Source organism: Salvia splendens, chromosome 22, assembly GCF_004379255.2.
Source record: "Salvia splendens isolate huo1 chromosome 22, SspV2, whole genome shotgun sequence".
Lineage (NCBI taxonomy): Eukaryota > Viridiplantae > Streptophyta > Magnoliopsida > Lamiales > Lamiaceae > Salvia > Salvia splendens.
This window is the reverse complement of record NC_056053.1, coordinates 269,069-293,121: the sequence shown is the minus strand read 5'-3', so window position 1 is coordinate 293,121 and position 24,053 is coordinate 269,069. Positions and strand designations below refer to the sequence as shown.

Genomic DNA, 24,053 nt, shown 5'->3' with positions numbered 1-24,053 from the left:
CACGTGACGAAACCCACTCACGGAGCAGCGAGTGGGCGTCACACGTCGAATGGGAGGCCGCCACGTCGCCTCGGTGCGTGGCGGAACGTGTCGTGCCGCGGGCCGTGGCAACGACACCCGGCACGGTTTGGCGACGACACGGCGGCTGCAACGCGTGCCGCTGCGGAACCGTTCCTCCGGAACTGCCTAGGCACCGCAACGACACAGCGTTGCGGGTGCTCTAACCGTATCACAAAATCGAACACATGGACGTAGCCGTAAAGGCCCAATAAGTACACGACACGTGGAGGAAGGTGGATTCTATGTGTCACCATGTGGTGATGCTATCATATCCCAATATTTAAGGTGTGCTTGATAATCAGGTGAGTCGCGTGAGCCTAAATTTTGCACGAGAATTATCACTTTTTTAACCACGTGTCAACTAAAAGCGTGCCATGCAATATGTTTGGCTCACGTGGTGTTTTTACTACCACTGCTACTCCTTCAACCTGTAACCTGTATTCCTTAATCCTTTCCATTTTTATTTATTTAATACTAGTAATTTTCAATTTTATATACTCCTATTTCTCAGTTTCGGAAAAAATAATTCGTCTTCATGCCAATATTTCAACTTGAAATAAAAGGATAAAGAAAAAGTAAAATTCTTTATCAGTAAGAAGGGTTTAACATAAATAAATTCCGAAAAATGTCACAATCATAAACCTGTATTATACTGTATATGATACAGTTATTACATCTAATCCTTCAACTTCTCTCTCTCTCTCTCTCTCTCTCTCTCATGTTGTGTTGCTGTCTCTTCAAATATTCATTTTTTCTCTCATTCACGAGCAGCCCTTCGTCTAAAGTCTAAACAGCTCACTGCAAAAAAAAAATTCGGACCCTTTTCTTTTTCGGGTTTGATTCTCAAGAAACACTGCAAATTGAAAAAAAGGTGGTATTTTTTCTTTATTTCTGCCCAAGTTTGAAGATGGAGAGAGATTTCATGGGCTTGTTTGTGAAGCAGGAGCTTCCTGATGAAATAAATGAAGCTGGTATTTTCTTCAACTTTTTTTAAAAATTTATTTATAGTATGGTTGTATTCAGAATTTATGAAACTTTATGTACTCCCTATTTAGTAAGTTTGAGAATTTGGCATGTGAAATTTACATTTTATTTTTCTAATTTCATATCTTTATTGTAAACAACACAAGAGGGTTCAACATGGCAGTTTGTAAGGTAAAGGGACAATTTTCTTTGTTCAAAGCAATTATTTATTTATTTATTTATTTATTTATGAGTTTTTTTGGCATGCCACCAGCTGTTTACTGTAGCTTAAATTAAATAATGTTCTTCTTTCTATAATGATTTGTGAGGTGGATTCTTCACGTTTCGTGAGAAATCATCAATATGGGTATTAGAATAATATTTTATTGGTTGCAGTGTTAACTTAATTGTACAAGTCTTCCTTTTATATTAAAAAATGTTAATCTCCCATGTTTATATATTCATATTCTATGTTTATTGTGTATTGGATTTGTAGTTTTGTAAATAAAGCAGCAATATGGAGGATGTAAATAAAAACAATACACTAAACAGTGCTCTCCAAGAAGTCACAAGTCACCACTCCACATGCTAAAATATTTTATTTCTGGCCGCCTCTAAGAATCTTTACTTCTTTTTAAATTTAATGTCACACCCCTTTCTCTACAGCTACAAGTTTGGATTATTTAATTTAATTTATCTTGGATTCCTAGCTAGTATTTGATTATGATTAAAAGATATTAAGAGAACTGCAGTTTGTGATTTTTTATGCAGCTTTTTTAGATCTACACTTTACCAAATTAACTTATTGGTTGTTAATCATTAGCTAATTAAGTCCTTAAATAAGGTGTCTCTGAGCAAGAAAATCTATTGCTAATATTGATTCATTCTTGATTCTTGATTCATATTTTCATCTCATAGTATATTTTTTGATTTTGTTAATCAGCTCCTGTGAAAAGCTTACCAATGCAGTGGTCATTCTCAAACAAGGGCTCTGCTCATCCTCAGCTCTTGTCTTTTCAAGGTGCTCAAGAAGACAAGCAACCTAAGACTGGTTTCCACTCACTTGCATCATCTGGTCCAGTTAACTTAAATACCGATGTTTTCGACTCTAATCTCAGCCAGTTTCCTGGCTCACAGGTTGGTTATGGTCCCATTTTTGGATCCCTTTTGTTGATTTTCAAGAATTAGATGACAGTTACTGTATTGTTTCTTTAATTGGTTAGTAGGTTGTTTGTTGTGGTAAGTTTGAATTTATTTGTTGTAATAGATTTGATGATCCTTTCTGTTTCTTTTCAAGAACTAGATGACAGTTATTTAACTGTATTGCTTATTAGTATGTTGTTTGTTGTGATATGTTTTGATTGATTGGTTTGAATCCTTTTTGTTGATTTACAAGAATTAGAACACATTTATTTAACTGTGTTGTTTCTTATATTGGTTAGTTGAATGTGACAAGTGTTGATTGATTTGCTGTAATAGATTTTAATAGATGGATTGATGCAATAGATGGATTTGAGTGTCTCTCTAGTGTTAGGCTGCCTTTAAACTATCCATTTTGATTTGTGCAGAAAAGCAATGCTTCCGAGAAGCAAGGCGGGGTCCATTATACGATGACAACATACTCGAATCAGCACGGAGATGCACACAACATCCGTCATGCACTCACCACCCCTTCACCTGCTGTGGCTCACCCGCCTTACGTTGCTCCCATAGCCGGAGGCCCAATGGCCAAGCCCTCTAACACCGCAGTCGTTGGCACATCTGATTTTAGGTCTTTATACTGTGAAAATTAGTCATCCAAAACCTCCCAAGAAAAGTGATGATTTTAACTATGAGGCTAAAATCAACTCTTGTCGTGCAGGAGCTCGCCCAAGATCTCCAACGCGCCTGCTCAGCTAACTATCTTCTACAACGGCTCAGTCTGTGCCTACGACAACATTTCTCCCGAGAAGGTACACTATATACGCGTTTTCTTTGTATTGAGGCTTAGTGTGTGTCAGTCCATTTGCTGTAACTCCGTTCATCAAATGGATATAGGCTCAGGCTATTATGCTATTAGCCAGAAATGCACCTTTGGTGACTCCTAAGGCGATGCCTCCTGCAGCTCCGGTTCAGGTGGCCGTGCCTAGACCTTCAGCTCCCGACAGGCTAACCATTAGCCAGCCTTACGCAGCTACTCCACATCGTTCTAGCCCTGTCCCAATGACCCCTATTAGCGTCTCCCAGTCTGCTGGCTGGGCTGGTATTAGGACTGAGACGACTGCTGCTAAGCCATCTGGAGCTCGTATGTCGCCTCCTATCAATGCTGAACCTCTGAAATCTGTTACTCCTCTAGGATCTGCAAGCTTTCTATCACCAGGTACTTTTCTTTTGCTTCTGCTTCTGTATTTTCTTACTTTTACATTCCTCATAGACATTAATATCTTCTTCCTCGTCATGTTGTTGTCAGACACTGTTCCTCAGTTTCGCAGAAAATCTCTAGCCCGGTTCCTGGAGAAGCGCAAGGAGAGGTAAATTTCTAGCTCTTATGACTTTCTTTACACATACCTCATTTGAAATGAGATTTCATTTCTTCTTCAAGCAATGTTACCTTAATCTTACTTGAGAACACCATGATTTTGGTATTCCATGATTAAGTCTACTAGTCCGTTGTCACATAGAATACACGCTTTCTTTGTGCATACGTCTTTTATATTAACTACACAACTTCAATTCCTTTCCCATCTTCATTCCATACTCAACTTAATAGCATTTTTCCGCTTAGCTTAATGTTCTAAATCCACATTTTTCTTTGAAATCTGTATCAGTGTCGGAGTCTACTACTCTGTATTCATGATAGGAGACGCACTTACTTTGTGCATACGCCTTTTATACTAACTACAAAATTTCCATTCCTTTCGCATCTTTATTCCATACTCAACATAAAGCATACTTGTGCATAGATCATTGTTCAAAACCAGCGTTTTTCCTTTAAATCTGTATCAGTGTCCAACTCTACTAGTCCGTTTTCATGATTGGAGATGCACTTTCTTTGTGCATACGTCTTTGAAATTTAACTGCAAAAGATACACTCCATACTGGACATAAAACGCGTTCTTCTGCTCAGCTCAGTGTTCATAATCCGCAATTTTCGTTTCAAATATTGCAAAATTATCTATGTCTAAAAAGACTTGCTCTGACCATAGCAGGGTGATCAGTGCTTCACCTTATGGTGAATGTCAATCTGGGGATTACTGTGCTGCCGGAACAGGCACGAAGAGCTTGTCGGTGAAGTCTCCGGGGACTTGTCCAGTTCCAGCAACAAACTGAGAGGGTGGTTTTATTAGCAGAAGCCTCAAATAAGTTATAGAGATAATTGAGATGCAAGATAAAAACATTTCTAAGCTTCAGTTTGTGGTAAACCTTTTTGTATGTCCTCTTTTTTGTTCTGTTATACATTGTTGTAGACTTGCAGTCCATTTTTGTGTTGAATTTGTTACAAAAATGTAGTAGTCACACTATATAAAGATTAACTTTTGCATCAAGAATAGAAGTATTATTATTGTTTTACACTCCCTTGACTATGGAGTATTTATCTTCAGTGACCCACAAACCTGAAATTATATAGATACATTACAACAATACATGATTAAAAACATGCATACTTTATCAAGGGAAAAAATGGACATTCATCCATGACAATTGGCATATAAGACTACTGTAACAGTTCAGGTGGAATGGTTGTTTCAGATGGGAGATTCTTCAGTTGCAGTGAGTGATCAAGAATCTCTTAGCCAATGTTGTTTGCGTTTCAGTTTTCAGTATCCATTTAAAGGATTGAAGAAACTTGATTCCAAAATCCTACACTATCCATCCTTTTTAGGAAGTAAAATTAGATTTATATAGAAAGTTTACAGCAAAACAAATGAGGAGATCTTCAAGTTTGAACTGAAGTTCATTCATTTCCTCTCATTCTTGGAGTAGAACCTGAGCACAACGTAGAAGAAAAGGCGATACAGCACGCCCCACGCGAGCAGTATGCCTATATCAGTCCAAATGCTCTCAATGTGATCAATATCCATAGTGAACAACACATCCTCTCCGATCAACATGAGCTCGTTCTCACGAGTCGTGCAGTTGATCTCTCGTGTCACATTGTGTAGCTCGCTGATCCTGATCTCTCCGAGGGGGCCGGGTTGGAGCTCCTCTCCGAAGCCATGGTAGCACCTGGTGCCTTTGAACTCGTTGATGAGCAGTGCCTCGAAAGGGTACTTGATGGCAGAGATGTAGTGCAGCCATTTCCAGTAGATGGGGATCTGTGAAGATTTCAAGAAGAAGCCGCAGGTGAGGAAGAAGAGGGCCGTGGTGGCTATGACCACCGCGTAGCCAGTGATGTAGCTCGGCACCACTGCGCTGACCAGCATCACGTAGGCGTTTGTGGTGATGAGAGAGGCGTAGAGGATCAGCCAGAAGGAGATGATGCTGCCGTGGAGGCGGAGGATGTATTTGGTGATGGCTGCAAATGTGAAGCCTTAGATGGCGAAGAACGGGAGGTAGACGATGAGGGAGGAGATGACGTAGGAGGAGGCGCGGTAGGCGTTGTGGGAGGTCTCGCGGATGAAGATGAACCGCTCTTGGATGAAGGTTGGGACCGCGTCGTTGGAGGAGAAGAAGACGAGGCAGATGGTGAAGATGTAGAAGTTGAGGAGGCGGTTGATGGTTAGGAACTCTGTGCTGTGGAGTTTCTTGAAGAGAGAGGCAAGAACAAGAGCCATCACTGTTAAAACAATCTCTCTTGAGAGGAAGAGCTCGGGTGTTCGTATCACGTTGAGGGCCGTGCGCCATGAGAGCACGGCCACCTCGCGCAGCCATGGGTTGGCGAACTTGAGCCTGTGCTCTGGCTCGTCCAGGACCGGCTCCTCCTCCAAGTCGAAATCTTGGTAAGAAGTTGTGTATGAGTCAAAAGAAGTGCTGAAAACAGGTGTTTTTGGAGGTTGGTGGTTTCTGTTTCTTGTGCTTGAGAGTGGTGTTTTGGCTGGGGTTTGGCCAGGGGTGCGAGCCGGGGTCCACGTGGGAGCGCGTCGGGGAGTGCCCGTGACGCCCTGGTAGATCCAGACAGAGAAGTCTTTGTAGAAATGTGAGGCAAGCCTTGGATAAGCTCCACTTTGATTCATGTTGAGTGTTGTTTGAGCCATTATTCTGCTCTCTCTCTCCAATGAGGCATCAAAGTTTTCTTCGTCATCATCGTCATCATCACCATGGTTGCTGTTGTAATCGAACGGCCCTGATCTAGGAGTCATGGCAGTGCCTCCTCCGTGGGAGAACTGGCTACTCTGCAGGCTGATGTGCTTCGACCACGAGCTCTTCCCACGGGCCGGGGTTGCCTGTGGTGTTTTGATCCTCTTCGGAAGTGGGGTGGTGGCGGCTTGCTCCGGCTTGATCCCATCGCGTTGGTACAGCACAAGAGGGTCAAGCCCCACAGTTGATTCGTCGTACTCCTTGATCACATCGAGGAGATACTCAATGCTGTTTTCGCCTTCTGGAACGGGGCGTTGGAAGCCAGCTAGGTAGCCAGGTAATGCTGTTGGGCTCCCCATGTATACCAGCCTCCCCCTGCAGTATATGTCATTGCGTAGATAATCTGATTTCTTGTTCAAATAAAGAAAGCTCACATTTTTTTTACCTAGCAAGGACTGTGATCCTGTCTAGAAGCATCTGGATTCTGAAGGAAGGCTGATGGATTGTTAAGAGCACTATGCTGCCTCCTCTGGCTATGTCCTTCACCTTCTCCACGACGCTGTAGGCGCTCGTGGAGTCGAGGCCGGAGGTGGGCTCATCAAGAAACAGCAGTGATGGCTTGTGGATTATGTCAACACCAATAGACGCCCTTCTCTTCTCCCCACCAGAAACCCCTCTTGTCCCTTCATTCCCTATGTATGTATGCATTGCACTCTGCCAACAACACTTGTGGTGTGAGAGGAAGGGAAAGAGAGAAAGAGAGAGGGCAAAAGGCAGAAACTACTCACTGTTAAACCAAGCTGATTGACAAGCTCAACAACTCTCTTCTTCTTCTCAGCTGTGGAGATGGATGGTGGAAGCCTCACTTCTGCAGCAAACATGAATGTCTCAAAAACAGTAAGCATAGGAAAGAGCTGATCATCTTGCATCACATAGGATGAGATCATCTTCATATAGCTTGCTGTTACCTACCAAAAAAAAAACACAATCAACATTATATAAAGTGTATTTGGTGTGAAGGTATGTATGTATCTTGAGAGGCCTACTGCTTTCCCATCTATCTTGACATGGCCTTCGAGGCTGCCCTGCGCGATCCGGCCTGCTAAGGCATCAAGAAACGTCGACTTCCCTGCCCCGCTAGGCCCCATGATGGCCATGATCTCTCCCTTCATCGCCTGCCCCGAGATGTCGTTGAGCAGATAGGTCTCCTTGGTGATCCACGCCCCATCTTTTTTTATTTTCTTGAACACACTGTATGATAGGTTTGTGAACTCGAGGCCGTGGCCGGGGACCAGCTTCCGTGTGGCCTGCCTAGCGACGTCTTCCCGCCTTTTGCTGTCTTGTCCAAGTCCAGCAGCGTCTCAAGCCTCCTGTTCGAGTCCTCGCGCGCGTACCTCGCCATTGAGAGAGAGGGACAGAGAGAGGCTCCTATAAATGGGAGTTGGGAAAGTGGGACGACGAAATTGAAAGAAATGGTGTTTGCAAGGTTGCAAGAGAAGGCATAATGGGGAGGCTGTCATTGCAATGCAACAACATTGGAGTATCCAAAGGCCTACTTTGATGTTGCAGGAAGATGCATTCTTGATTTGTTTGTTTGTGTGACTAGACAGTTTTTTTCTTGTCTTTTCTTTGACTGTGTTTGAGGTTAATTCTTGTTTCAACTGTGTAGTTTATTTTTAGTTGCATTTTGGTGATTGGTGACATGGAACAAGTAGTTTGAGGTATATTCTGTTGATACTTTCGAAGACAACGAAAAGTATAATCACTACAACAAATATACCTCGTTAGGACGCAAAATTAGGGACGCAAGTGCTTGCCTTGGGAATTTTTTTAAAATAACCAAAATTTGTGACGCGAATATAAGCGTCCTTAAATTAGGGACGCATTAAATTGACGCGTCTCGAATTGTTTAAATTAGAGACAATTAGAGACACATTCAATAGATGCGTCTCGAATTGTTTAAATTAGAGACACGTTAAATAGATGCGTATCAAAGGGGTTTAAATTAGAGATATGTCAAATAGATGTGTCCCTAAATTACAGACTCAAAATTGGGTTGGGATTTTTCTAAAATAGTCAAAACTAAGGATGCTTAAAAGAAGCGTCTTAAATTAAGCTTGAAGTTGGGGACGCATAAGTAAATGTGTCTCTTAAGAGCATCCACAATAGGGGCGGCGCGCCGGCCGCCCTCGCCTAAGCTGCGGCGATCCATAGTGGAGGACGTGGGCGGCGCGGCGTGGACAGATGGGAGGGGCGGAAGGTCCTTCGCCGACTACTCGGCGAGGACACGGCTGAGGGAGAAGGGGTTGGGAGCGGGCCGCGGCGCCCTATTGCGTGAAAACGGCGAGCCGCGGCTATGAAACGGCTGTGCGAGAAGGGGGGCTGCGGTGGGAGGCGGCTGTCCTCCTATGCCCTAAGAGCATCAGCAGTGGCGGACGTCACCGCGGAATTCCCACCGGCGTGCGGGAATTCCGTGGCGGACGTCCGCCATTGTGCGTGGCATGCACGGATACGGAATTCCGTTGAGGAATTCGCAGTTCCGCGGCGTTCCGCGGAATTCCGCGGGGAATTTCGTGCCGACGTCCGCCATTGCGTTGACTCCCACGGACGTCCGCGCTGAATTCTCGTTTATTGAATTAAATGTTTTTTTAATTTCTATAAATACATCCCGTTGAACTTCATTTCATTCGCAACACTTGTATTAACAAGTTTCTCTCTCTCTAAATTTCTTTTATATATCTGTAATGGCCTGTAGTGGTAGTGGTAGTGGTGGGCATTATGAACACATGATGCGACTGATTCACGCACGTGTGCGGGAGGCCGCGGAGAGGCAGAAACAAGCGGCCTCGGCGCCGGCGGTGCCTCGACCCATCCATCGTCGCACTATAGTACCCCGAGACCACCTCGCTGCCCACCATAGGTTGTACGCGGATTACTTTGCAGCGGAGCCACGGTTTGGGGAGAACCTATTCCGGCGACGGTTTAGGATGCATCGTCCGCTCTTTCTGCGTATCACGGGCGCTTTGAAGCATCGATACAGGTATTTCAGGGTGCGGGAGGATGCGGCTGGTAAACCCGGCCACACGTCGATTCAGAAGTGCACTGTCGTAATCAGGTAGCTGGCATACGGAGGCGCGACCGATATGTTCAACGAGTACCTCCACATCGACAAGACGACTGCCCGAGAGTGCCTGAAGTATTTTTGTCATGGCGTTAGGGAGATATTCGGGGATAGGTATCTTCGAAAGCCTACCCTCGAAGATTGTCAGGCTTTGCTGGATATGCACGGGAATCAACACGAGTTTCTGGGGATGTTAGGCAGCATAGATTGTATGCACTGGGAATGGAAGAACTGCCCCGTTCCTGGAAAGGGATGTACACTACTGGTTTCAAGGCCAAGAATCCCACGATGATCCTTGAGGCGATAGCTGACTACCGGTTGTGGATTTGGCATGCCTATTTTGGAGTAGTCGGGTCGAACAACGACATCAACGTCCTCCAGTCGTCGCCCCTTTTCAACTACCATGACATACTTGGATTTTACATGGTTTTAGAGGGTGGTTTTGTATGAATTTGATCATATTACGTCTATTATTAGGCGTGTTTATATCTACTTCTCTATTATGTTGGTATGTTGAGCATTTTCTTAAGAATGTGTAGAAAAATGTGCAAAATAGGTGGATGTACAACAACCTTGGTTTGAGACGATTTTACTGGAGATTTTGAAGTCCAATCAACCCCCAATGCATATCATTCTCTTCGTCTTCGAAAGAGCTTCGCGTGGGTATCTTAAACACCTCAATCGGATCCCCTTAGAAGAAGTTATGGCTATTTTACGAACACTGCGCTGTCCAGAAAATCCCACGCGGCCGGGTGGAATTATAACCCTGTAAATTCCACCCGGCCGGGTGTCGCAAATTGAGCGCTGGAAGGTCAGAATTTGGTCGAAAATCATCACCCGGCCAGGTGATTTTACCCTTTATAATTCCACCTGGCCGGGTACGTTGTTTTGACTTATTTTTATGCCAAAAACTCGATTTTTGATGGGGTTTAAAAGGAGAAGAAGTCTAGGGTTCATTCTATTCTACATTTTCCGCCAAACACACATTCTCTCTCTCTTCGAAGAACTCTTGGAAGAAGATTGAAGATTCAAGCTTCAATTCCTCCGCCAACTGTAATTCGTATCATGAATTCCATTGTTTTTCTTAGTTTTGATTTGTTTTCTACCATGAACATGAGTAACTAAACCTTTCATGTAGAATTCTTGGTGAAGATGCATTGATTCATAGTTTTAATCCAATTGATTTCATTTTATCTTGCTCTTGCAATTGTTTGAATTATTCTTGTGCTTTTTTCTATCAATTGTTTGATCACCAATTGGGAGTGTAGGGTTTCTTAGAGTAATCGGGAGATGAAATAATTAATCTTGAAAGAAGAATAATTCACACCTTTATTCAATAAAACTCGGAAGAGTTGAGATTCTGAGTGGGATCATTAATCTAATCAAACTGTTAGGAGTTAGGTCTAAGAATTAGAAGGAGACTTCAATTATTACACCTAATCTACGGATTTCTCACCTCGGGAGGGGGTTTAATCAACAATTGTGATTGATTCAACAATTCTGGAGACTTTAAATGGTAAATCGGTTTTAACTGGGTTAGGCTATGAGTTGTGCATCGGATCCTTGAATTCTGCATATTTCTCCATCATCTTACACAACTTGCTTAATTGCTTTCTTGTTTAAGTGTTCTATTTTAATCTCTGCATTTACATGTTTTCAGTAGTTGTTAGTTTTAAAACCAAAATTTCTGATCGTCTGGATAGTAGTTGAAATTAGTTCGTGGTACTTAGGTTGACACTTAATTGTCTCTGTGGGATACGATATACTCTTGCTTGCTATTTGCTACGATAACCCCGTACACTTGCGGGTATTATTTGGGTAAAATAAAGTTGAGTCAAGTTTTTGGGGCCGTTGCCGGGGACAATTTTTGTGTTATATAGCTTGATATCGTGATAATAATCAAGATTACTACTTCAGATTTTACTGCTTTATTTTTCGTTTAATTTTTTTGAGTTCTCACATTTGTGTTTCTTGTTCAGGTGTATGCACACACGCTCTAAAGGTTTGCCTCTAGAACCTTTCGACTCTGAGATCGAAGCATCGAACCAGAAGAGGAACGCATATAGGAGGCTCACGCAGAAAATTCACACCTCTTCGCCTACCCGCGCAGGAGCATCTTCAGATCAGAGGGATCTTTCACCCATCCGATCACCAGTTCAGGATCATATTCAGTTTGATCCCGTTTCTCCTAGTCTGGTGGAGAACAAAGAGGGTAACAACGGTCCACCACCCCCTCCTCCCAATTATGCAGAGCTTCTACGACAGCTGGAGGAGTTGCGTCAACAGGTCAACCGTGGACCACCTGTGCCTGTGCAGAATCAATATGTATACCAAGGCCAGGCAAATCCAACTGTTCATAGCAACTCGCGCCCAATACTTTTGAGCTGAAAAGAGGACTAATCCAGATGGCGGAGAACATTGCTTTTAGGGGTAAATCCACAGATGACCCTAACAAGCATATCACTAAGTTCATTCAGATTTGCAACACAACAAAGATGAATGGAGTGACAGATGAGCAGGTTCGACTAAGGCTGTTTCCTTTCTCTTTAGAGGATCCAGCAAAGGACTAGTTAGAGAGTTTGGAGCCAGGATCAATTAGAACATGGGATGCTATGGTGGAAAAATTCTTGGAGAAATTCTATCCCCCTAGTGAAGCTATAAAGAGATAACATGAGATCATTGCCTTTCAGATGACTCCTGCAGAGAATATCAGAGACGCATGGGGGAGGTTTAAATCTCTGATGAAACGGTGTCCCAACCATGGGTTAACCCCGACAGTTCAAGTCATTACATTTTTCAAGGGATGCGTGCCTGAAGCACAACGAGAGTTGAACTTGAGCTCAGGCGGTAATTTTCTCAAGAAATGAGTGAATGAAGCCATGGAAGTGATTGAGGAGCTTGCATCTAATGACGAAGGATAGAGCAACGAAAGGAGTAAGGTGCATAGGGTGGCTTCTACTACAGATCATGACCCTATGAGTGCCCTATCCGACAAGTTGGATGCGTTGACTATGAAATTTGATTGCATGATAATGGGGAAACCGTCTCAAGAGCCCCAAGGAAGTATGGAGGACGTGAACTATGTGAATCAAGGGGGCAACAACAGGTACTACAATAATCCACGCCCCAACTTTCATGGTGGAGGATATAATCAGTACGGGAACACGGGGCATCCCAATCTCTCGTATGGGAACCCCAATAATGCTCTGCAACCACCCCTAGGGTTCACAGTTACTGATGGAGTGGTTAATGATCCAAAGAAGAAGACCACGGAAGACATACTCAAGTCTTTCATGCTACAGACCAACAAGCTCATGGAGCAGAACAATCAAAGGATGGAGAAGGTTGAGACAGATGTGCAAGGTATGTCCACCCATCTGAAGAACATTGACATACAGATAAGCCAGATTTCCCAGACTGTGAGTACTATTACTCAACCAGGAAAATTCTCTTCTATACAGTTACATGTATGTGAATGAAAGTTGTTTTTAGAGGACACATAACATATTTTTCTGTATGGTTTTGCTGCTGCATCAACTATGTTCTAGAGACAATAATGTTTTATTTGATCCTAATACTCATGACTTACCTAGGTCTTACTTATTATCTATGGATAAATCTTGGATAGGAAAGCCAAGAACACATCCGGCTTATTTGGAGGGTGTAGAAAATTTTATAAAAATTGCTAAAGAGAAGGCATTGATTGATGGAAAAATAGTTACAATCGATTTTCTTATGAACCAAGTGTGGTGGAAGATCACTTTAGCATGGAATGGCTTTGTGTATGGTTATACAACTTGGATTTTCCATGATGAATCTTTCTCATCTATTCCTACCAATGTGCATAATCCCCTACGTACTTTTGATGTTGCAAACACATCTAATATGCAACAAGGCATTGTCGGATCTGGTGACATAAGAGAAATGCTTAAAGATGCATTCCCATGTGGTCGTCGTGGTCGTGATGAGTCATTGGATAATGATATTGATGACACCCATCCACATGAAGATAATGATAATATCAGTGAAGATGTCGTAGACATCCCGCTGATGGAGCTGCCTGGAAGGCATTTGTTGAGCGATATGCAAATATTACCGTTGATTCCCGCAATGTGAGATTAGGATTAGCTAGTGATGGATTTAATCCTTTTCGAACCATGAGCACTGCATACTTGGCCTGTGATGTTAGTAGTTTACAATATGGAACCTTGGACATGCATGAAAGGACCTCACTTATTCTCTCAATGGTTATACACGGGGAAAAGGGTCCTGGTAATGATATCGATGTTTATCTGCAACCGAACTAAAAGTATTGTGGGAAGCAGTTGAGACATATGACTTATATGCTAGGGAGAATTTTAATATGAAAGCTGCTCTTATGTGGACAATTAATGATTTTCCTGCGTATGCCAACTTATTTGGATGGACTACAAAAGGAAGAATTGCATGTCCTTTTTGTGAAAAATTAAACTCATTCTCAGTGACCTTTAATTGAATTAAAAAGTTAGAAGTTAATTATATATGTAGGTCATGAAATGTAATTTTAGTACTTTTGCTAATTTTGATCCAATTATTAAAAAGTTAATTAATGGATCATTCTAGCATCTTTCATATACCAAAAGAAACTATTTAACGGGCGAAATAGTATCATCATATACTAGGATATGAAAAGTTAGTCCCTCGTTCCTTGTTAACTGAAACATTTTTTTAAGAATAGTGTATTATAGTAGATGATGAATGAAGTGATAGAAAATAAACTAAGAAAGATGAAAAAAAGAATAAAACAATGGGAGAATTACTTTTTGTAAAAAATAAAAATGACTCAATTATCTTGAAACTTTTCAAAATAGAAAAAAATAACTCTATTAACATGGAATAGAAGGAGTATAAAAAATTACTATTTTCGTATTTTTATTTATGTAGTTATAATTTCTCAATTAGTAGCAACTTTTTAGTTGTTAATATAGTTAGACTTGGTGAACGGACTCACACATGACACATGGTAATTTGTAACATTCGATTTCTAAGAAAAGCAAAGACAGTGAAAATTGTTGTATTCACTTACCGTTTTTCTGTTTTTGTTCTAAACTAGAACTTAGATTCCGTGTTTGTTCTAGACTTTTTTTTTGTTCCGGGTTTGGGAGAGACGCATGACCCTCATGCGTCTCCTTTTAATGAGACGCATGAGGATTATGCGTCTTTCATAGAGACGCATGAGGGACATGCGTCTCTCATTTTTTTCAATTTTTTTTGAACGACGCATGACCGTCATGCGTCTTAGGGAGAGACGCATGAGGGTCATGCGTCTCTAATACATACACTGCAGTAGCATTATTATTCATGCTAGTGTGAAAAGTGGAGCTAGTGTGAAAAGTGGAGCTAGTGGAAATAGTAGCGTGAAAAGTGGGAAAAGTGGGAAAGGTGGCGTGAAAAGTGGGAAAGTGAGAAAGTGGAAAAGTAGGCTAGTAGCATTATTAATACATAGATGAAGCTGTTTTCCTTGGTCTGACTCCCATCGTTCAGCACTGCCATCACAAAATCGTGCGTAATGAGTATATGTAATATCTCAACCAACAACACAAACATCACATCATCATTTTACTAGGCTTGTAGACCTTGCGTATTACAATATTCATACAATATCTCTCCAAAAAATAGCAATCATTACTCAGTGTATGTAAGATGCATGAGGGTCATGCGTCGTTCAAAAAAAATTGAAAAAAATGGGTCATGCGTCTCTATGAAAGACGCATAATCCTCATGCGTCTCATTAAAAGGAGACGCATGAGGGTCATGCGTCTCTCCCAAATCCGGAACAAAAAAAAAGTCTAGAATAAACACGGAATCTAAGTTCTAGTTTAGAACAAAAAAAGAAAAAACCCTCACTTACCCGTCCAAAAAAAAGACACCTGCATTCTTTCTTTTGTAAATTTCTTTTCCTAGTAACATTGATCAGCTATTTTTGCTACCAGATCTCTTCCGTGATGTGCAACATCCTCGGCTAGTGTAGGGGGTAGTCGACAAGGTGCTCTTCTCGGTGGTGATGTCGCAGCTGCCATGCCTGCACGTGTTCAGACTCGTACTCAATCCTATGTTTTATCAATCTCGTGACACGAAAAAAAAAGAAGCCGACATCACCTTTCGGAAAGGAAACATGGCGGCTCTCCAGCAATGAAACCTTGAGTGCTCCCTTGATCTGGTAATACACATGTGATAGTGAAACACGAGATGTAATAGAAAAAAAAATACGAGGATCATTGTGCACGAGAGGGCATACCGCTGTTTACATCCCGGCTGATCTGGAAACGAGGCATTGGGAGCACTGGCTTCAATGCTCAGTGCGTTTCCCTCACTGCTCCGGATGGTTTTGGACATCACCTTTCTATGGCAACACAGGCACGAAACCTGAGAGGTACACTCAGAGGAGCATGTCTCCACGTACCTATCCCTCGTTCTGTCAGTCGTGGGAGTTGAACCAGAGTTGCTTGAACCATTGGCACCGGACTCTGCAGAGGACTGAGGCATAAAAAGCACTCTCCGTGAACAGTTGAGCAAGCTGAGGCATGGCTTCTTGGCCTTCCCATTCCTGCTCGAGCCATCACGAGCCACGTTTATCCTGAGCTCCACGTTGTAGCCCAGTATAAGTTGCAACGCCCCAGCAATCTCCTTCCATGACTTCTCAGCCCTAGATGCGTAGTCAGGGTGATCAAACTCGAGTTCTACCACTGCAATCCTTGCTGTCAAGAACACGAGAGCTTGAGCAAAACAAGCTGGATACATGAGGCAAGAATGGAGCTGGTTTACCTTGGGAGAGACGAATAGAGGCCAAGTTCCCGCATTTGAGGAGGAACTTCTTGAGAGAGCTAGACGCGCACATCCCAGCAGATCGTATCCAGACCAGATCAAGAGTCTCACGGTCATACTTTGTGTCTGTGTTTGCAGACTCATTGTCTCCACAAGCACAAGCAACGGAGCGCTTGAAACTGTCGCCCGTTGATGATGAGCTCAGGAAATCGCCATCTGCAAAGTTCAAGTCAGCCATGGCTGTGTATATACCCAATAAATGTGGCTCGTTTTCTTTTTGGATCATTCCACCAGTGGGACATATACTACTTTAAACACAAAACATAGAGTGTCCAAAGGTAATGAGCCACATTTAGTTGGACTAAGAGAGTATGTCATTCCAAATCATTATAATCGATCCTCACCTTGTGGAAGTAATGACTGCGTGCTTAGCCGTGGATCGATCCCCTCGTTTGAAGCTACAGAGCTCAGCTGGAGAAGAGCCACAGTCAGCCATGTCATCTGGTTGTTCGACTTCCTCAACTGCTTCTCAGTTTGTGACAATATTTTTAGGGCGTGACTGAGCTGCCGTGTGTCATCTTCAGCTGCATGAAAAAGATTGCTCAGTGCAATGAAGCAAAATCATCAGAATCAAATAACTCATGAAGTTGATGAGGGGGATGAATGTACTATACAGCCTGAATGCCCTAAATCAAAAAAAAAGTTCACAATAATAACAGGAAAGTTATATAGCGAATCGTACAATTATCTGATCCAAAAAGGCTCCTTCTCATCTCTGAAACTCCATCAGAGGGGCACTTTCCAGCAAGAATGTCCATGATGAGGCTTGCCAGCTGCGATGCAAGCTGCAACGGATCTATCCTCGACCCCATTAGCTCTCTGGCCTTTCTAACTGTGTTTGAGGCATCAGACGACATTGCCAGATACAGCAAATCGAGCAGTTCATCATCAGAAACGACTCCATTCTGCAGCAATGAGCAATAAATTAGACTCAAGATCCCAATAGTGCTAAATGAATAATGAATGATTACCACTTACTACTTCATGAACCAATGAAACGGTTATCTTTTTGCCGAGCAAGCTCAGTTGATCGAGCATCATCTCTGCATCATGCAGCGAACCATTTGATTTAGCTGCTATGAAGTTCAAAGCATCCTGGTCAAAATCAAGTCCTTCTTGAACACATATCTTCCCTAACTTGGTCGTGATATCAACTTCCTTCACCCTCTGAAAATGGTACTTTTGGGACTTGGTTAGGGCAGCGCGCGGGAGCTTATCAAGATTAGGTGTGACCATTATGAAGACAACGTGTCGAGGAATCTCCTCGAGGCCATTCAGTATAGCTGCCCACGTCTCATGCTGCAACAGATGGCACTCATCAATGATATAAACCTTAAACCGCGAGAATACTGGAGGGCTACGAGCATTCTTCATGATAAACCTACACCTCTGCATTTTGTTGATTCTAGCAGAATCGACTTCCTTTACGTCGGTGCTCCTGCCCGAAAAGAACAAACCACATTCCTTGCACATGCCGCATGGTCTTGTAGTCGCCACAGAGAGGCAATTCAGTGCAGCAGCGAAGATCCTTGAACCCGATGTTTTCCCAGTTCCACGTGGCCCGTGGAAGAGGTACAGGGAAGCTATCTGCCTTTTAGAAACGACATCCGATAGAGAGGCAGTCACTGTGCTTTGCCCTATCAATTCACCAAATGATTTAGGCATGAACTTTTGGCAGAGGCTTCTTGGACTTTCCACATATGGACTAACCCCTCCACAGTTGTGCCTAGAGTCGATGCTCTCTACTGTTGCATCCTCTGATAAAAGAGGCTGTTCCTCGACATCAGAAAGAAGGCTAGGTCCTCTAAGCTTCCTACCTCTTGACCAACAACTACTTATACCACATCCTTGATGGCAAGAATCCATGAAACCAGCATCTTCACCTTCATACAGCGATATTCCATGGCTTGCTCGTTCATTTCGAGCTTCATCAAGAGACAAGCATGGACTCGCTTCACTACTTAGACCATCAAACTCTGGATGCCACTTACTATGCTGCTTCTTCACTTGCCTCAATTCTTCATCGGGTTCATCACACGAAGCACCACCTTCATCGGGTTCATTACACTTGAAATTAAAATATCTTTCACCATAATCTTTGCAGTAGCTTTCTCTCAACACATTGCTGTCACATGCAGCATCCGCCTCGTCAGCACACAACGAGCTCCGGTGTGCAGAGCCTTTGTTCCCAACCATGGCCCCTAAATCTTGTGGCAGCATCAACCTTGACATACAGTTTCTTGAACCATTATACAGCTTGTGTTCATCCATACCATGCTCCTCAGCCCTAACCAAAGTCGAATTTCTTAATCCTATACCATCATCACCACCCTCATTCACTCTATGACAACTGTTTTCAACTCCAATAGTGATTGTATCATTCGAATATGCCTCCCAATTCACATTATCAACTAAGCCGTTCAACTTGCTCATGGAGTTCGTGGATGGATCCCGAAGAGACCTCACTCTCCTAAGGGCTATCAACGTTCTGGATAAAGGGACATCGACAGAACGCCGCCTCCCATCCATCCCTCAGAATAAGAGAATGGACACTAAAGCAGACTCACTGACATGTGCTAGTGTAAGGGAATTGCAATGTCAACCTGAAAATCACCAATACTAATGCATTCAGATAGTGAAATTCTCAGCTTAAATTAAACCTTAATCTTTCTTGAACATGAAAAAAAGATGAATAACAAGATTCTCCAGCTAAAAAGTAAACTAGTCAAAGATATATACAAGCTTCAAAAGTTCAAGACCTATGATTTTGACTGTGTGTACACAAATAATAAAGAAGTTAACTGTAAGGGAGGCAAACCAATTTAATCAGAAAGCAATATACACTGTGTACAGCAGAATGTACCACTTTTTTTTTCTCACCACATCAAATATTGGAATCCACATTGGTCACCATTTCTACCTGAAGCACACAAGAGCAGAAAAGATAATGCAATCACAAACATAGAGAAAATAATTGTGAATATTAAAACTTTAAAAATCTATGAGAATACTATTATAAAATCCCAACTACAAATCTAGACTTCTCACGTTTAAATAATGAAGTCTTGAAATTCAAAAAGGCAGAACATAAACAAATGGAATACAAATATTGCCAACATACTTCACAATATATGAAACTCAATACACCATAAAAAACAAGCAAAAAGGGAAAAAATTTTGAAAAAAATGCATGAAAAAACACACAAAACCTGTGGATTGAAGAAGAAGCTATTACTAAGTTGTCTGCTTCCCATTGAAACTCACCACAAGAAGAAAAAATTCAAACGAAAAACCGAGATTTTCGGAAGACCACAAGCCAAGATTACATATTTTTCCCATACAACATGATTCCCACAAAAGTAAACGAAAAAGATTGAATTTTTTTCACTAATGAGCTGTACTCTACACATAAATACAAGTATACATTATATGTACATCCCCTTAACTGTTTAATTCACGTTCTTGGGGGTGGTGGTGAGGGGCAATGCAGTAAATGTCATTAATGACTGAGGGTGAAATGGACGCCATTTCATTGAATAATACCAAAATTATTCTTTCTTTATTTTTCTCACTCGAGATACTAACAACTCTGCAGGGATTTTCAGACAAAGTTTAAATTTTTAGTATTTTATTTCTTGCAGATACTCTCATCATGTCTGTTTGCTGTTCCATTCTTAATCTGCAATAGTTGCAGAGTTCTTAATTTTTTCTGACGATTATAGCCTTATTGGCAAAATACCTCTTTTGCTTAGAGGGGTATTCTTGGAATTTGATGCTATTACATTCTTTTTGTTTGCACGTTAGTTGGGGAGGAGGAAAGTCTCGCATGAATAAAATGCAATGGATATTTAAAGCTAATTTCCCAAATTAGGTTGGGGATAAATGAAAAAGTTTGACTATATTTTGAAAGGATGAATTTGAGATAATTACTTATGTTCTCAATACTTTAAATGGGCTTTTTTGTTTGAAATAATTAGATTCTTTGTCGTAGAAAGTAAAGATTGTGGCTTTTTAGGTGTTTAATAAGTTTATCTTGATTATATTATGTGGTGATGTACTATCCAATGATCAAAAAGCCTAAGATCAATATGACTGTATATCCGTTTTTAAACGGTTATGTGGCTTTAGCATCAAATTTCGCCGCGTCTACATATGGTCAGGATTTCGATAGCGGATGGATTTCCCTATCTTCATCACCCAACAGGCATCGTTCATGAACTCCTTGCTGGCATCGCTCAACCAGGCATTGCTGCCTAGACCTGCCCATGGTTCATGAACCGGCGGTTTTGGTTCGGAACCGCCAGTTTCGGTTTTGAAAAATATGGAACCGGAACCAATCCGTGAGACTGTTTCACGGTTTCGGTTTTGGTTCCGAACCGTCGGTTTTCGGACAGTTCGTAGCGATTTAGGTTCAGTTTCGCAGTTTTTTTCCTTAACTTTTTTTGCCATGTAGTTTGAAATTATAAAATAAATTGGAACAAGGAAATGAATAGTTTAAATTGAATTAAGACGAGTAAGGTGAAAATGATATCAATTTACAATTTACATATACAAATTACAAGAATGGGGGAGTATAAGTGGGGATAGAGGAGAGTATTTATAGATAATAATAGGGGAAAATGGTATCCAATTTGAATTTAAAATCAGCATTTAAAAAAAATAGAAATAAAAGAAATGGTGTTTTGTGCAATCAATTTTGAATAGTGCAGTCATCACCCACAGCCAACCAATCAATTTTGAAGACTCAACTAATAAATTTTGAAGACTACAGATTCATTAATCAATGTTAATTAGAGTATTATGCTTTATTTAAAGTAATCAATTCTTCTAAGTTTTATTAAATAATGTTGATAAATACTTTATTAATAATGGTCCATACTCCATACTCCATACTCCATACACTCCATACGTAAAAAATTGTGTTAATTAAGAAAATCGGAAATAGTATTATAAAGTTATTACCATAATGGAGTATAGTTTTAATATAAGGATTAACTATGTTTAAATTTATCATTGCATTGGCGATTCGGAACCGTGAACCGCGGTTAACCGACGGTTTGGAACCGTCCGGAACCGGTGGTTTGGTCGCAGTTTCGGTTCGAAAAATTTGGAACCTGAACCGAACTACGGTTCTAAAATTCACGGTTTGGTTCATAATATTTCTCGAGGTTTCGGTTCGGAACCGTAACCAGCTGTTACGGTTTCGGTTTTAACCGCCGGTTCGGTAATCCTTGGGCAGCTCTATTGCTGTCCCTCAACTCCAACCAGCCATTGCTGCCCATCTCCTCCAACCAGGCATCGCCCGCCCAATTCCACCCGGCAGCGTCCCTCCCCTCCAATCCGAATAGCGCCTCTCTCGGTGTCCCCTTCCCGTCCATGTAGCTAAGTTTGGTTAGGGTTTTAGTCTAATTTAATTTTAATTGTTAATTTAATAATCTTATGACTTATTTAAGACCTTGCAGTTAGTAGACTACGTTTCAATATTATTGTTATAATATTGTTGTTATAACAATAATATTGCTGTTATTGATGTTATATTGCCGTTATAGTAATCAATTGTTAAACTCCTCCTTATATTGCCTTATATTTTAAAACTCCCATCTTTCTCTCAGCAAAGTTGTTTTTTTAGTCCTCTCTTTTTCTTGAGTTTAGACACCTCACATTTCAACTCTTTCAATAAAATAGTGACCTCAAACTGCAGTGTTCAAAATTATCGACAACAGTCATCATGCCTCTAGTATCTTGACTGGTGCACATGTCCTTGATGGTGTACATGGCGATTGCGCCACAATTTCCTCTCCGATGGTAGCATCCGCCGATACGACTTTGTATCATCGAAATGCCTCTCAATGCCATCTTGATAAGAAGTAGCGTTATGAACTCCATAGGTTGACACATAATCATATCCTTGACCGTGATTTCTTCAACATAATCATAGGTTACGTGGAGTTCGAACAACTCATCGACTACGTTCTCTGCAAAAATAATTAAAATTGTCCGATTTACAAAACAAAATTTTCAAGTCGCACGGTGTTTGCAAATCGAGCTGTGAAGTCATTCTGACATGCCATAGATAAGGCTGGACCCTTTTAATTTAATTTAAGTGTATTTAATTCGCACAAAAAGAATGACATGAAATTCGTACGATGACATGAAATTCACACAGATGAGTTCAGATACCTCACATTTCAACTCTTTCGATAAAATAGTGGCCTCTGTAACTGCAGTGTTCCAAATTATCAACAACAGTCATCATGCCTCTAGTATCTTGATTGGTGCATATGTCCTTGATGGTGTACATGGTGATTGTGCCACAATTCCCTCTCCGATGGTAGCATCTGCCGATACGACTTTGTATCATCGAAATGCTTCTCAATGCCATCTTGATAAAAAGTAGCGTTATGAACTTCATAGGTTTACGCATAATCATATCCTTGACCGTGATTTCTTAAACGTAATCACATGTTATGTGGAGTCCGAACAGCTCATCGAATGTGTTCTCTGCAAAAATAATTAAAATGTCAGATTTACAAAACAAAATTTTCAAGTCGCACAGTGTTTGCAAATCGAACTGAGAAGTCATTCGGACATATCATTGATAAGGCTAATTTAATTTTATAATTTAATTTATGTGTATTTAATTTGCACAAAAAGAATGACTTGAAATTTGCACGATGACATGAAATTCACACAGTACCACAGGTAAAAGCCTGTGATTTCTTTAACGTAATCACATGTTACATGGAGTTCAAACATCTCATCGACTGTGTTCTCTGCAAAAATAATTAAAATTGTCACATTTACAAAACAATATTTTTAGTCGCACGGTGTTTGCAAATCGAGCTGAAAAGTCATTCTGACATATCATAGGTATAAGGCTAAACCCTTATAATTGAATAATTTATGTGTATTTAATTCACACGAAAAAATGACTTGAAATTCGCATGATAACTTGAAATTCGCATAGTACATAGGTATAAGGTTAAACCTTAGTAACTGAATAATTAAATAAGTAACACACGAGATGGCAGAACTCAATATCTTTTCCTCACAATTGTATCTTTCTCCCTCTTTCTTCTTCTCACACACGCAGCCATGCATGTCATCCAGAAGCAAGGGACGACATTAGCAATGGTACTGGGTCCGGCGCCAATCAAGCCCCCGCTAGAGCGGCGGCTTGGCCAAAGCTAAGTTCGTCTTTAATTATGATAACAACATTATAGCTAAAAAAATGAAATTTTATCATTTATCGTGATAGTAGAAACATGTACTAATTGAAACGTAGTCTGAAATATCTCTCTCTGTCTAAAAAAATGGTAGCAACTTGACACTCTACTAACTGCAAGGTTCGTTGGCAGTCATTTTTCATTAGCATACATCATGGAATTCGCCCGACCGGGAGTTTTTGATGAAATAGCTTAGACTTCTATTTTGTGTTTTTATTTTACTCTTCTTAAACTTATACTAGTATAAATACTTTTGCTAGAATTTATTTCATGTCTTTTAAACATTTTGAATATTGTAACGATTACGTCAGCATGATTTAATTTTAGTGGTATGGAAAAATTGTTGTTAATACTAATATTCTAGTCCAAGAAAACCTGAACTGTGTAACAGTTTTAGGATATTTTCATTTTCCAAATTTTAATCTGCTAATTAATTGGATTTGTATGGTATAGATTAGTGACATTATATGAAACGGACGAATAGTCCAACACCATAATCAGTACTCCCTCCATTCCTGAAAGTTTTGTCGTACTTCCTTTTCTGCACTTATTTTATAAAAATAATAATAAATAGTTAAATGGAAGGAGTACTATTTTTACAA

The 24,053-nt window shown here is 41.0% G+C and overlaps 2 protein-coding genes and 1 pseudogene across 6 annotated transcripts; 1 reads left to right on the top strand and 2 right to left on the bottom strand.

Moving 5' to 3' along the window:
• The first annotated feature begins 759 nt into the window (after positions 1 to 759).
• Positions 760 to 4,574, top strand: LOC121787513 (protein TIFY 6B-like). 4 transcript variants are annotated; one of them, XM_042186257.1, is made up of 7 exons: positions 760 to 1,031; positions 1,967 to 2,160; positions 2,592 to 2,794; positions 2,885 to 2,975; positions 3,061 to 3,382; positions 3,473 to 3,533; positions 4,212 to 4,574. In XM_042186257.1, exons 1-7 carry the CDS (start codon positions 968 to 970, stop codon positions 4,330 to 4,332), a joined length of 1,056 nt encoding a protein of 351 aa, XP_042042191.1. In that variant the 5' UTR covers positions 760 to 967; the 3' UTR covers positions 4,333 to 4,574. The 4 variants fall into 4 exon arrangements, with proteins under 4 accessions (XP_042042191.1, XP_042042190.1, XP_042042194.1 ...); XM_042186256.1 differs by having other exon boundaries at positions 4,209 to 4,574; XM_042186260.1 differs by lacking the exon at positions 760 to 1,031 and adding an exon at positions 1,199 to 1,215 and having other exon boundaries at positions 4,209 to 4,574.
• A 186-nt stretch (positions 4,575 to 4,760) lies between these two features.
• On the bottom strand, positions 4,761 to 7,803 carry LOC121786174 (annotated as a pseudogene).
• A 7,401-nt stretch (positions 7,804 to 15,204) lies between these two features.
• LOC121786161 (protein STICHEL-like 2) lies at positions 15,205 to 19,144 on the bottom strand. 2 transcript variants are annotated; one of them, XM_042184720.1, is made up of 8 exons: positions 19,106 to 19,144; positions 17,204 to 18,828; positions 16,908 to 17,130; positions 16,570 to 16,749; positions 16,166 to 16,381; positions 15,639 to 16,098; positions 15,500 to 15,557; positions 15,205 to 15,422 (listed from the first exon to the last, which is right to left on the bottom strand). In XM_042184720.1, the coding sequence occupies exons 2-8, from the start codon at positions 18,752 to 18,754 to the stop codon at positions 15,363 to 15,365; spliced, it is 2,748 nt and encodes a 915-aa protein (XP_042040654.1). In that variant the 5' UTR covers positions 18,755 to 18,828; positions 19,106 to 19,144; the 3' UTR covers positions 15,205 to 15,362. The 2 variants fall into 2 exon arrangements, with proteins under 2 accessions (XP_042040654.1, XP_042040652.1); XM_042184718.1 differs by having other exon boundaries at positions 15,500 to 16,098.
• Between the last annotated feature and the right edge of the window lie 4,909 nt (positions 19,145 to 24,053).

Excerpts from the sequence above, each read along its gene's own strand:
- LOC121787513 (XM_042186256.1), top strand. The coding sequence starts at position 968 with ATGGAGAGAGATTTCATGGGCTTGTTTGTGAAGCAGGAGCTTCCTGAT. Across the intron at positions 1,032-1,966 it reads TGATGAAATAAATGAAGCTG|CTCCTGTGAAAAGCTTACCA; the intron begins GTATTTTCTTCA and ends TTTGTTAATCAG. Across the intron at positions 2,795-2,884 it reads GTTGGCACATCTGATTTTAG|GAGCTCGCCCAAGATCTCCA; the intron begins GTCTTTATACTG and ends CTTGTCGTGCAG.
- LOC121786161 (XM_042184718.1), bottom strand. The coding sequence starts at position 18,754 with ATGGATGGGAGGCGGCGTTCTGTCGATGTCCCTTTATCCAGAACGTTG. Across the intron at positions 17,131-17,203 it reads TTTCATTGGTTCATGAAGTA|AATGGAGTCGTTTCTGATGA; the intron begins GTAAGTGGTAAT and ends TCATTGCTGCAG. Across the intron at positions 16,750-16,907 it reads CCTTTTTGGATCAGATAATT|CTGAAGATGACACACGGCAG; the intron begins GTACGATTCGCT and ends TTTTTCATGCAG.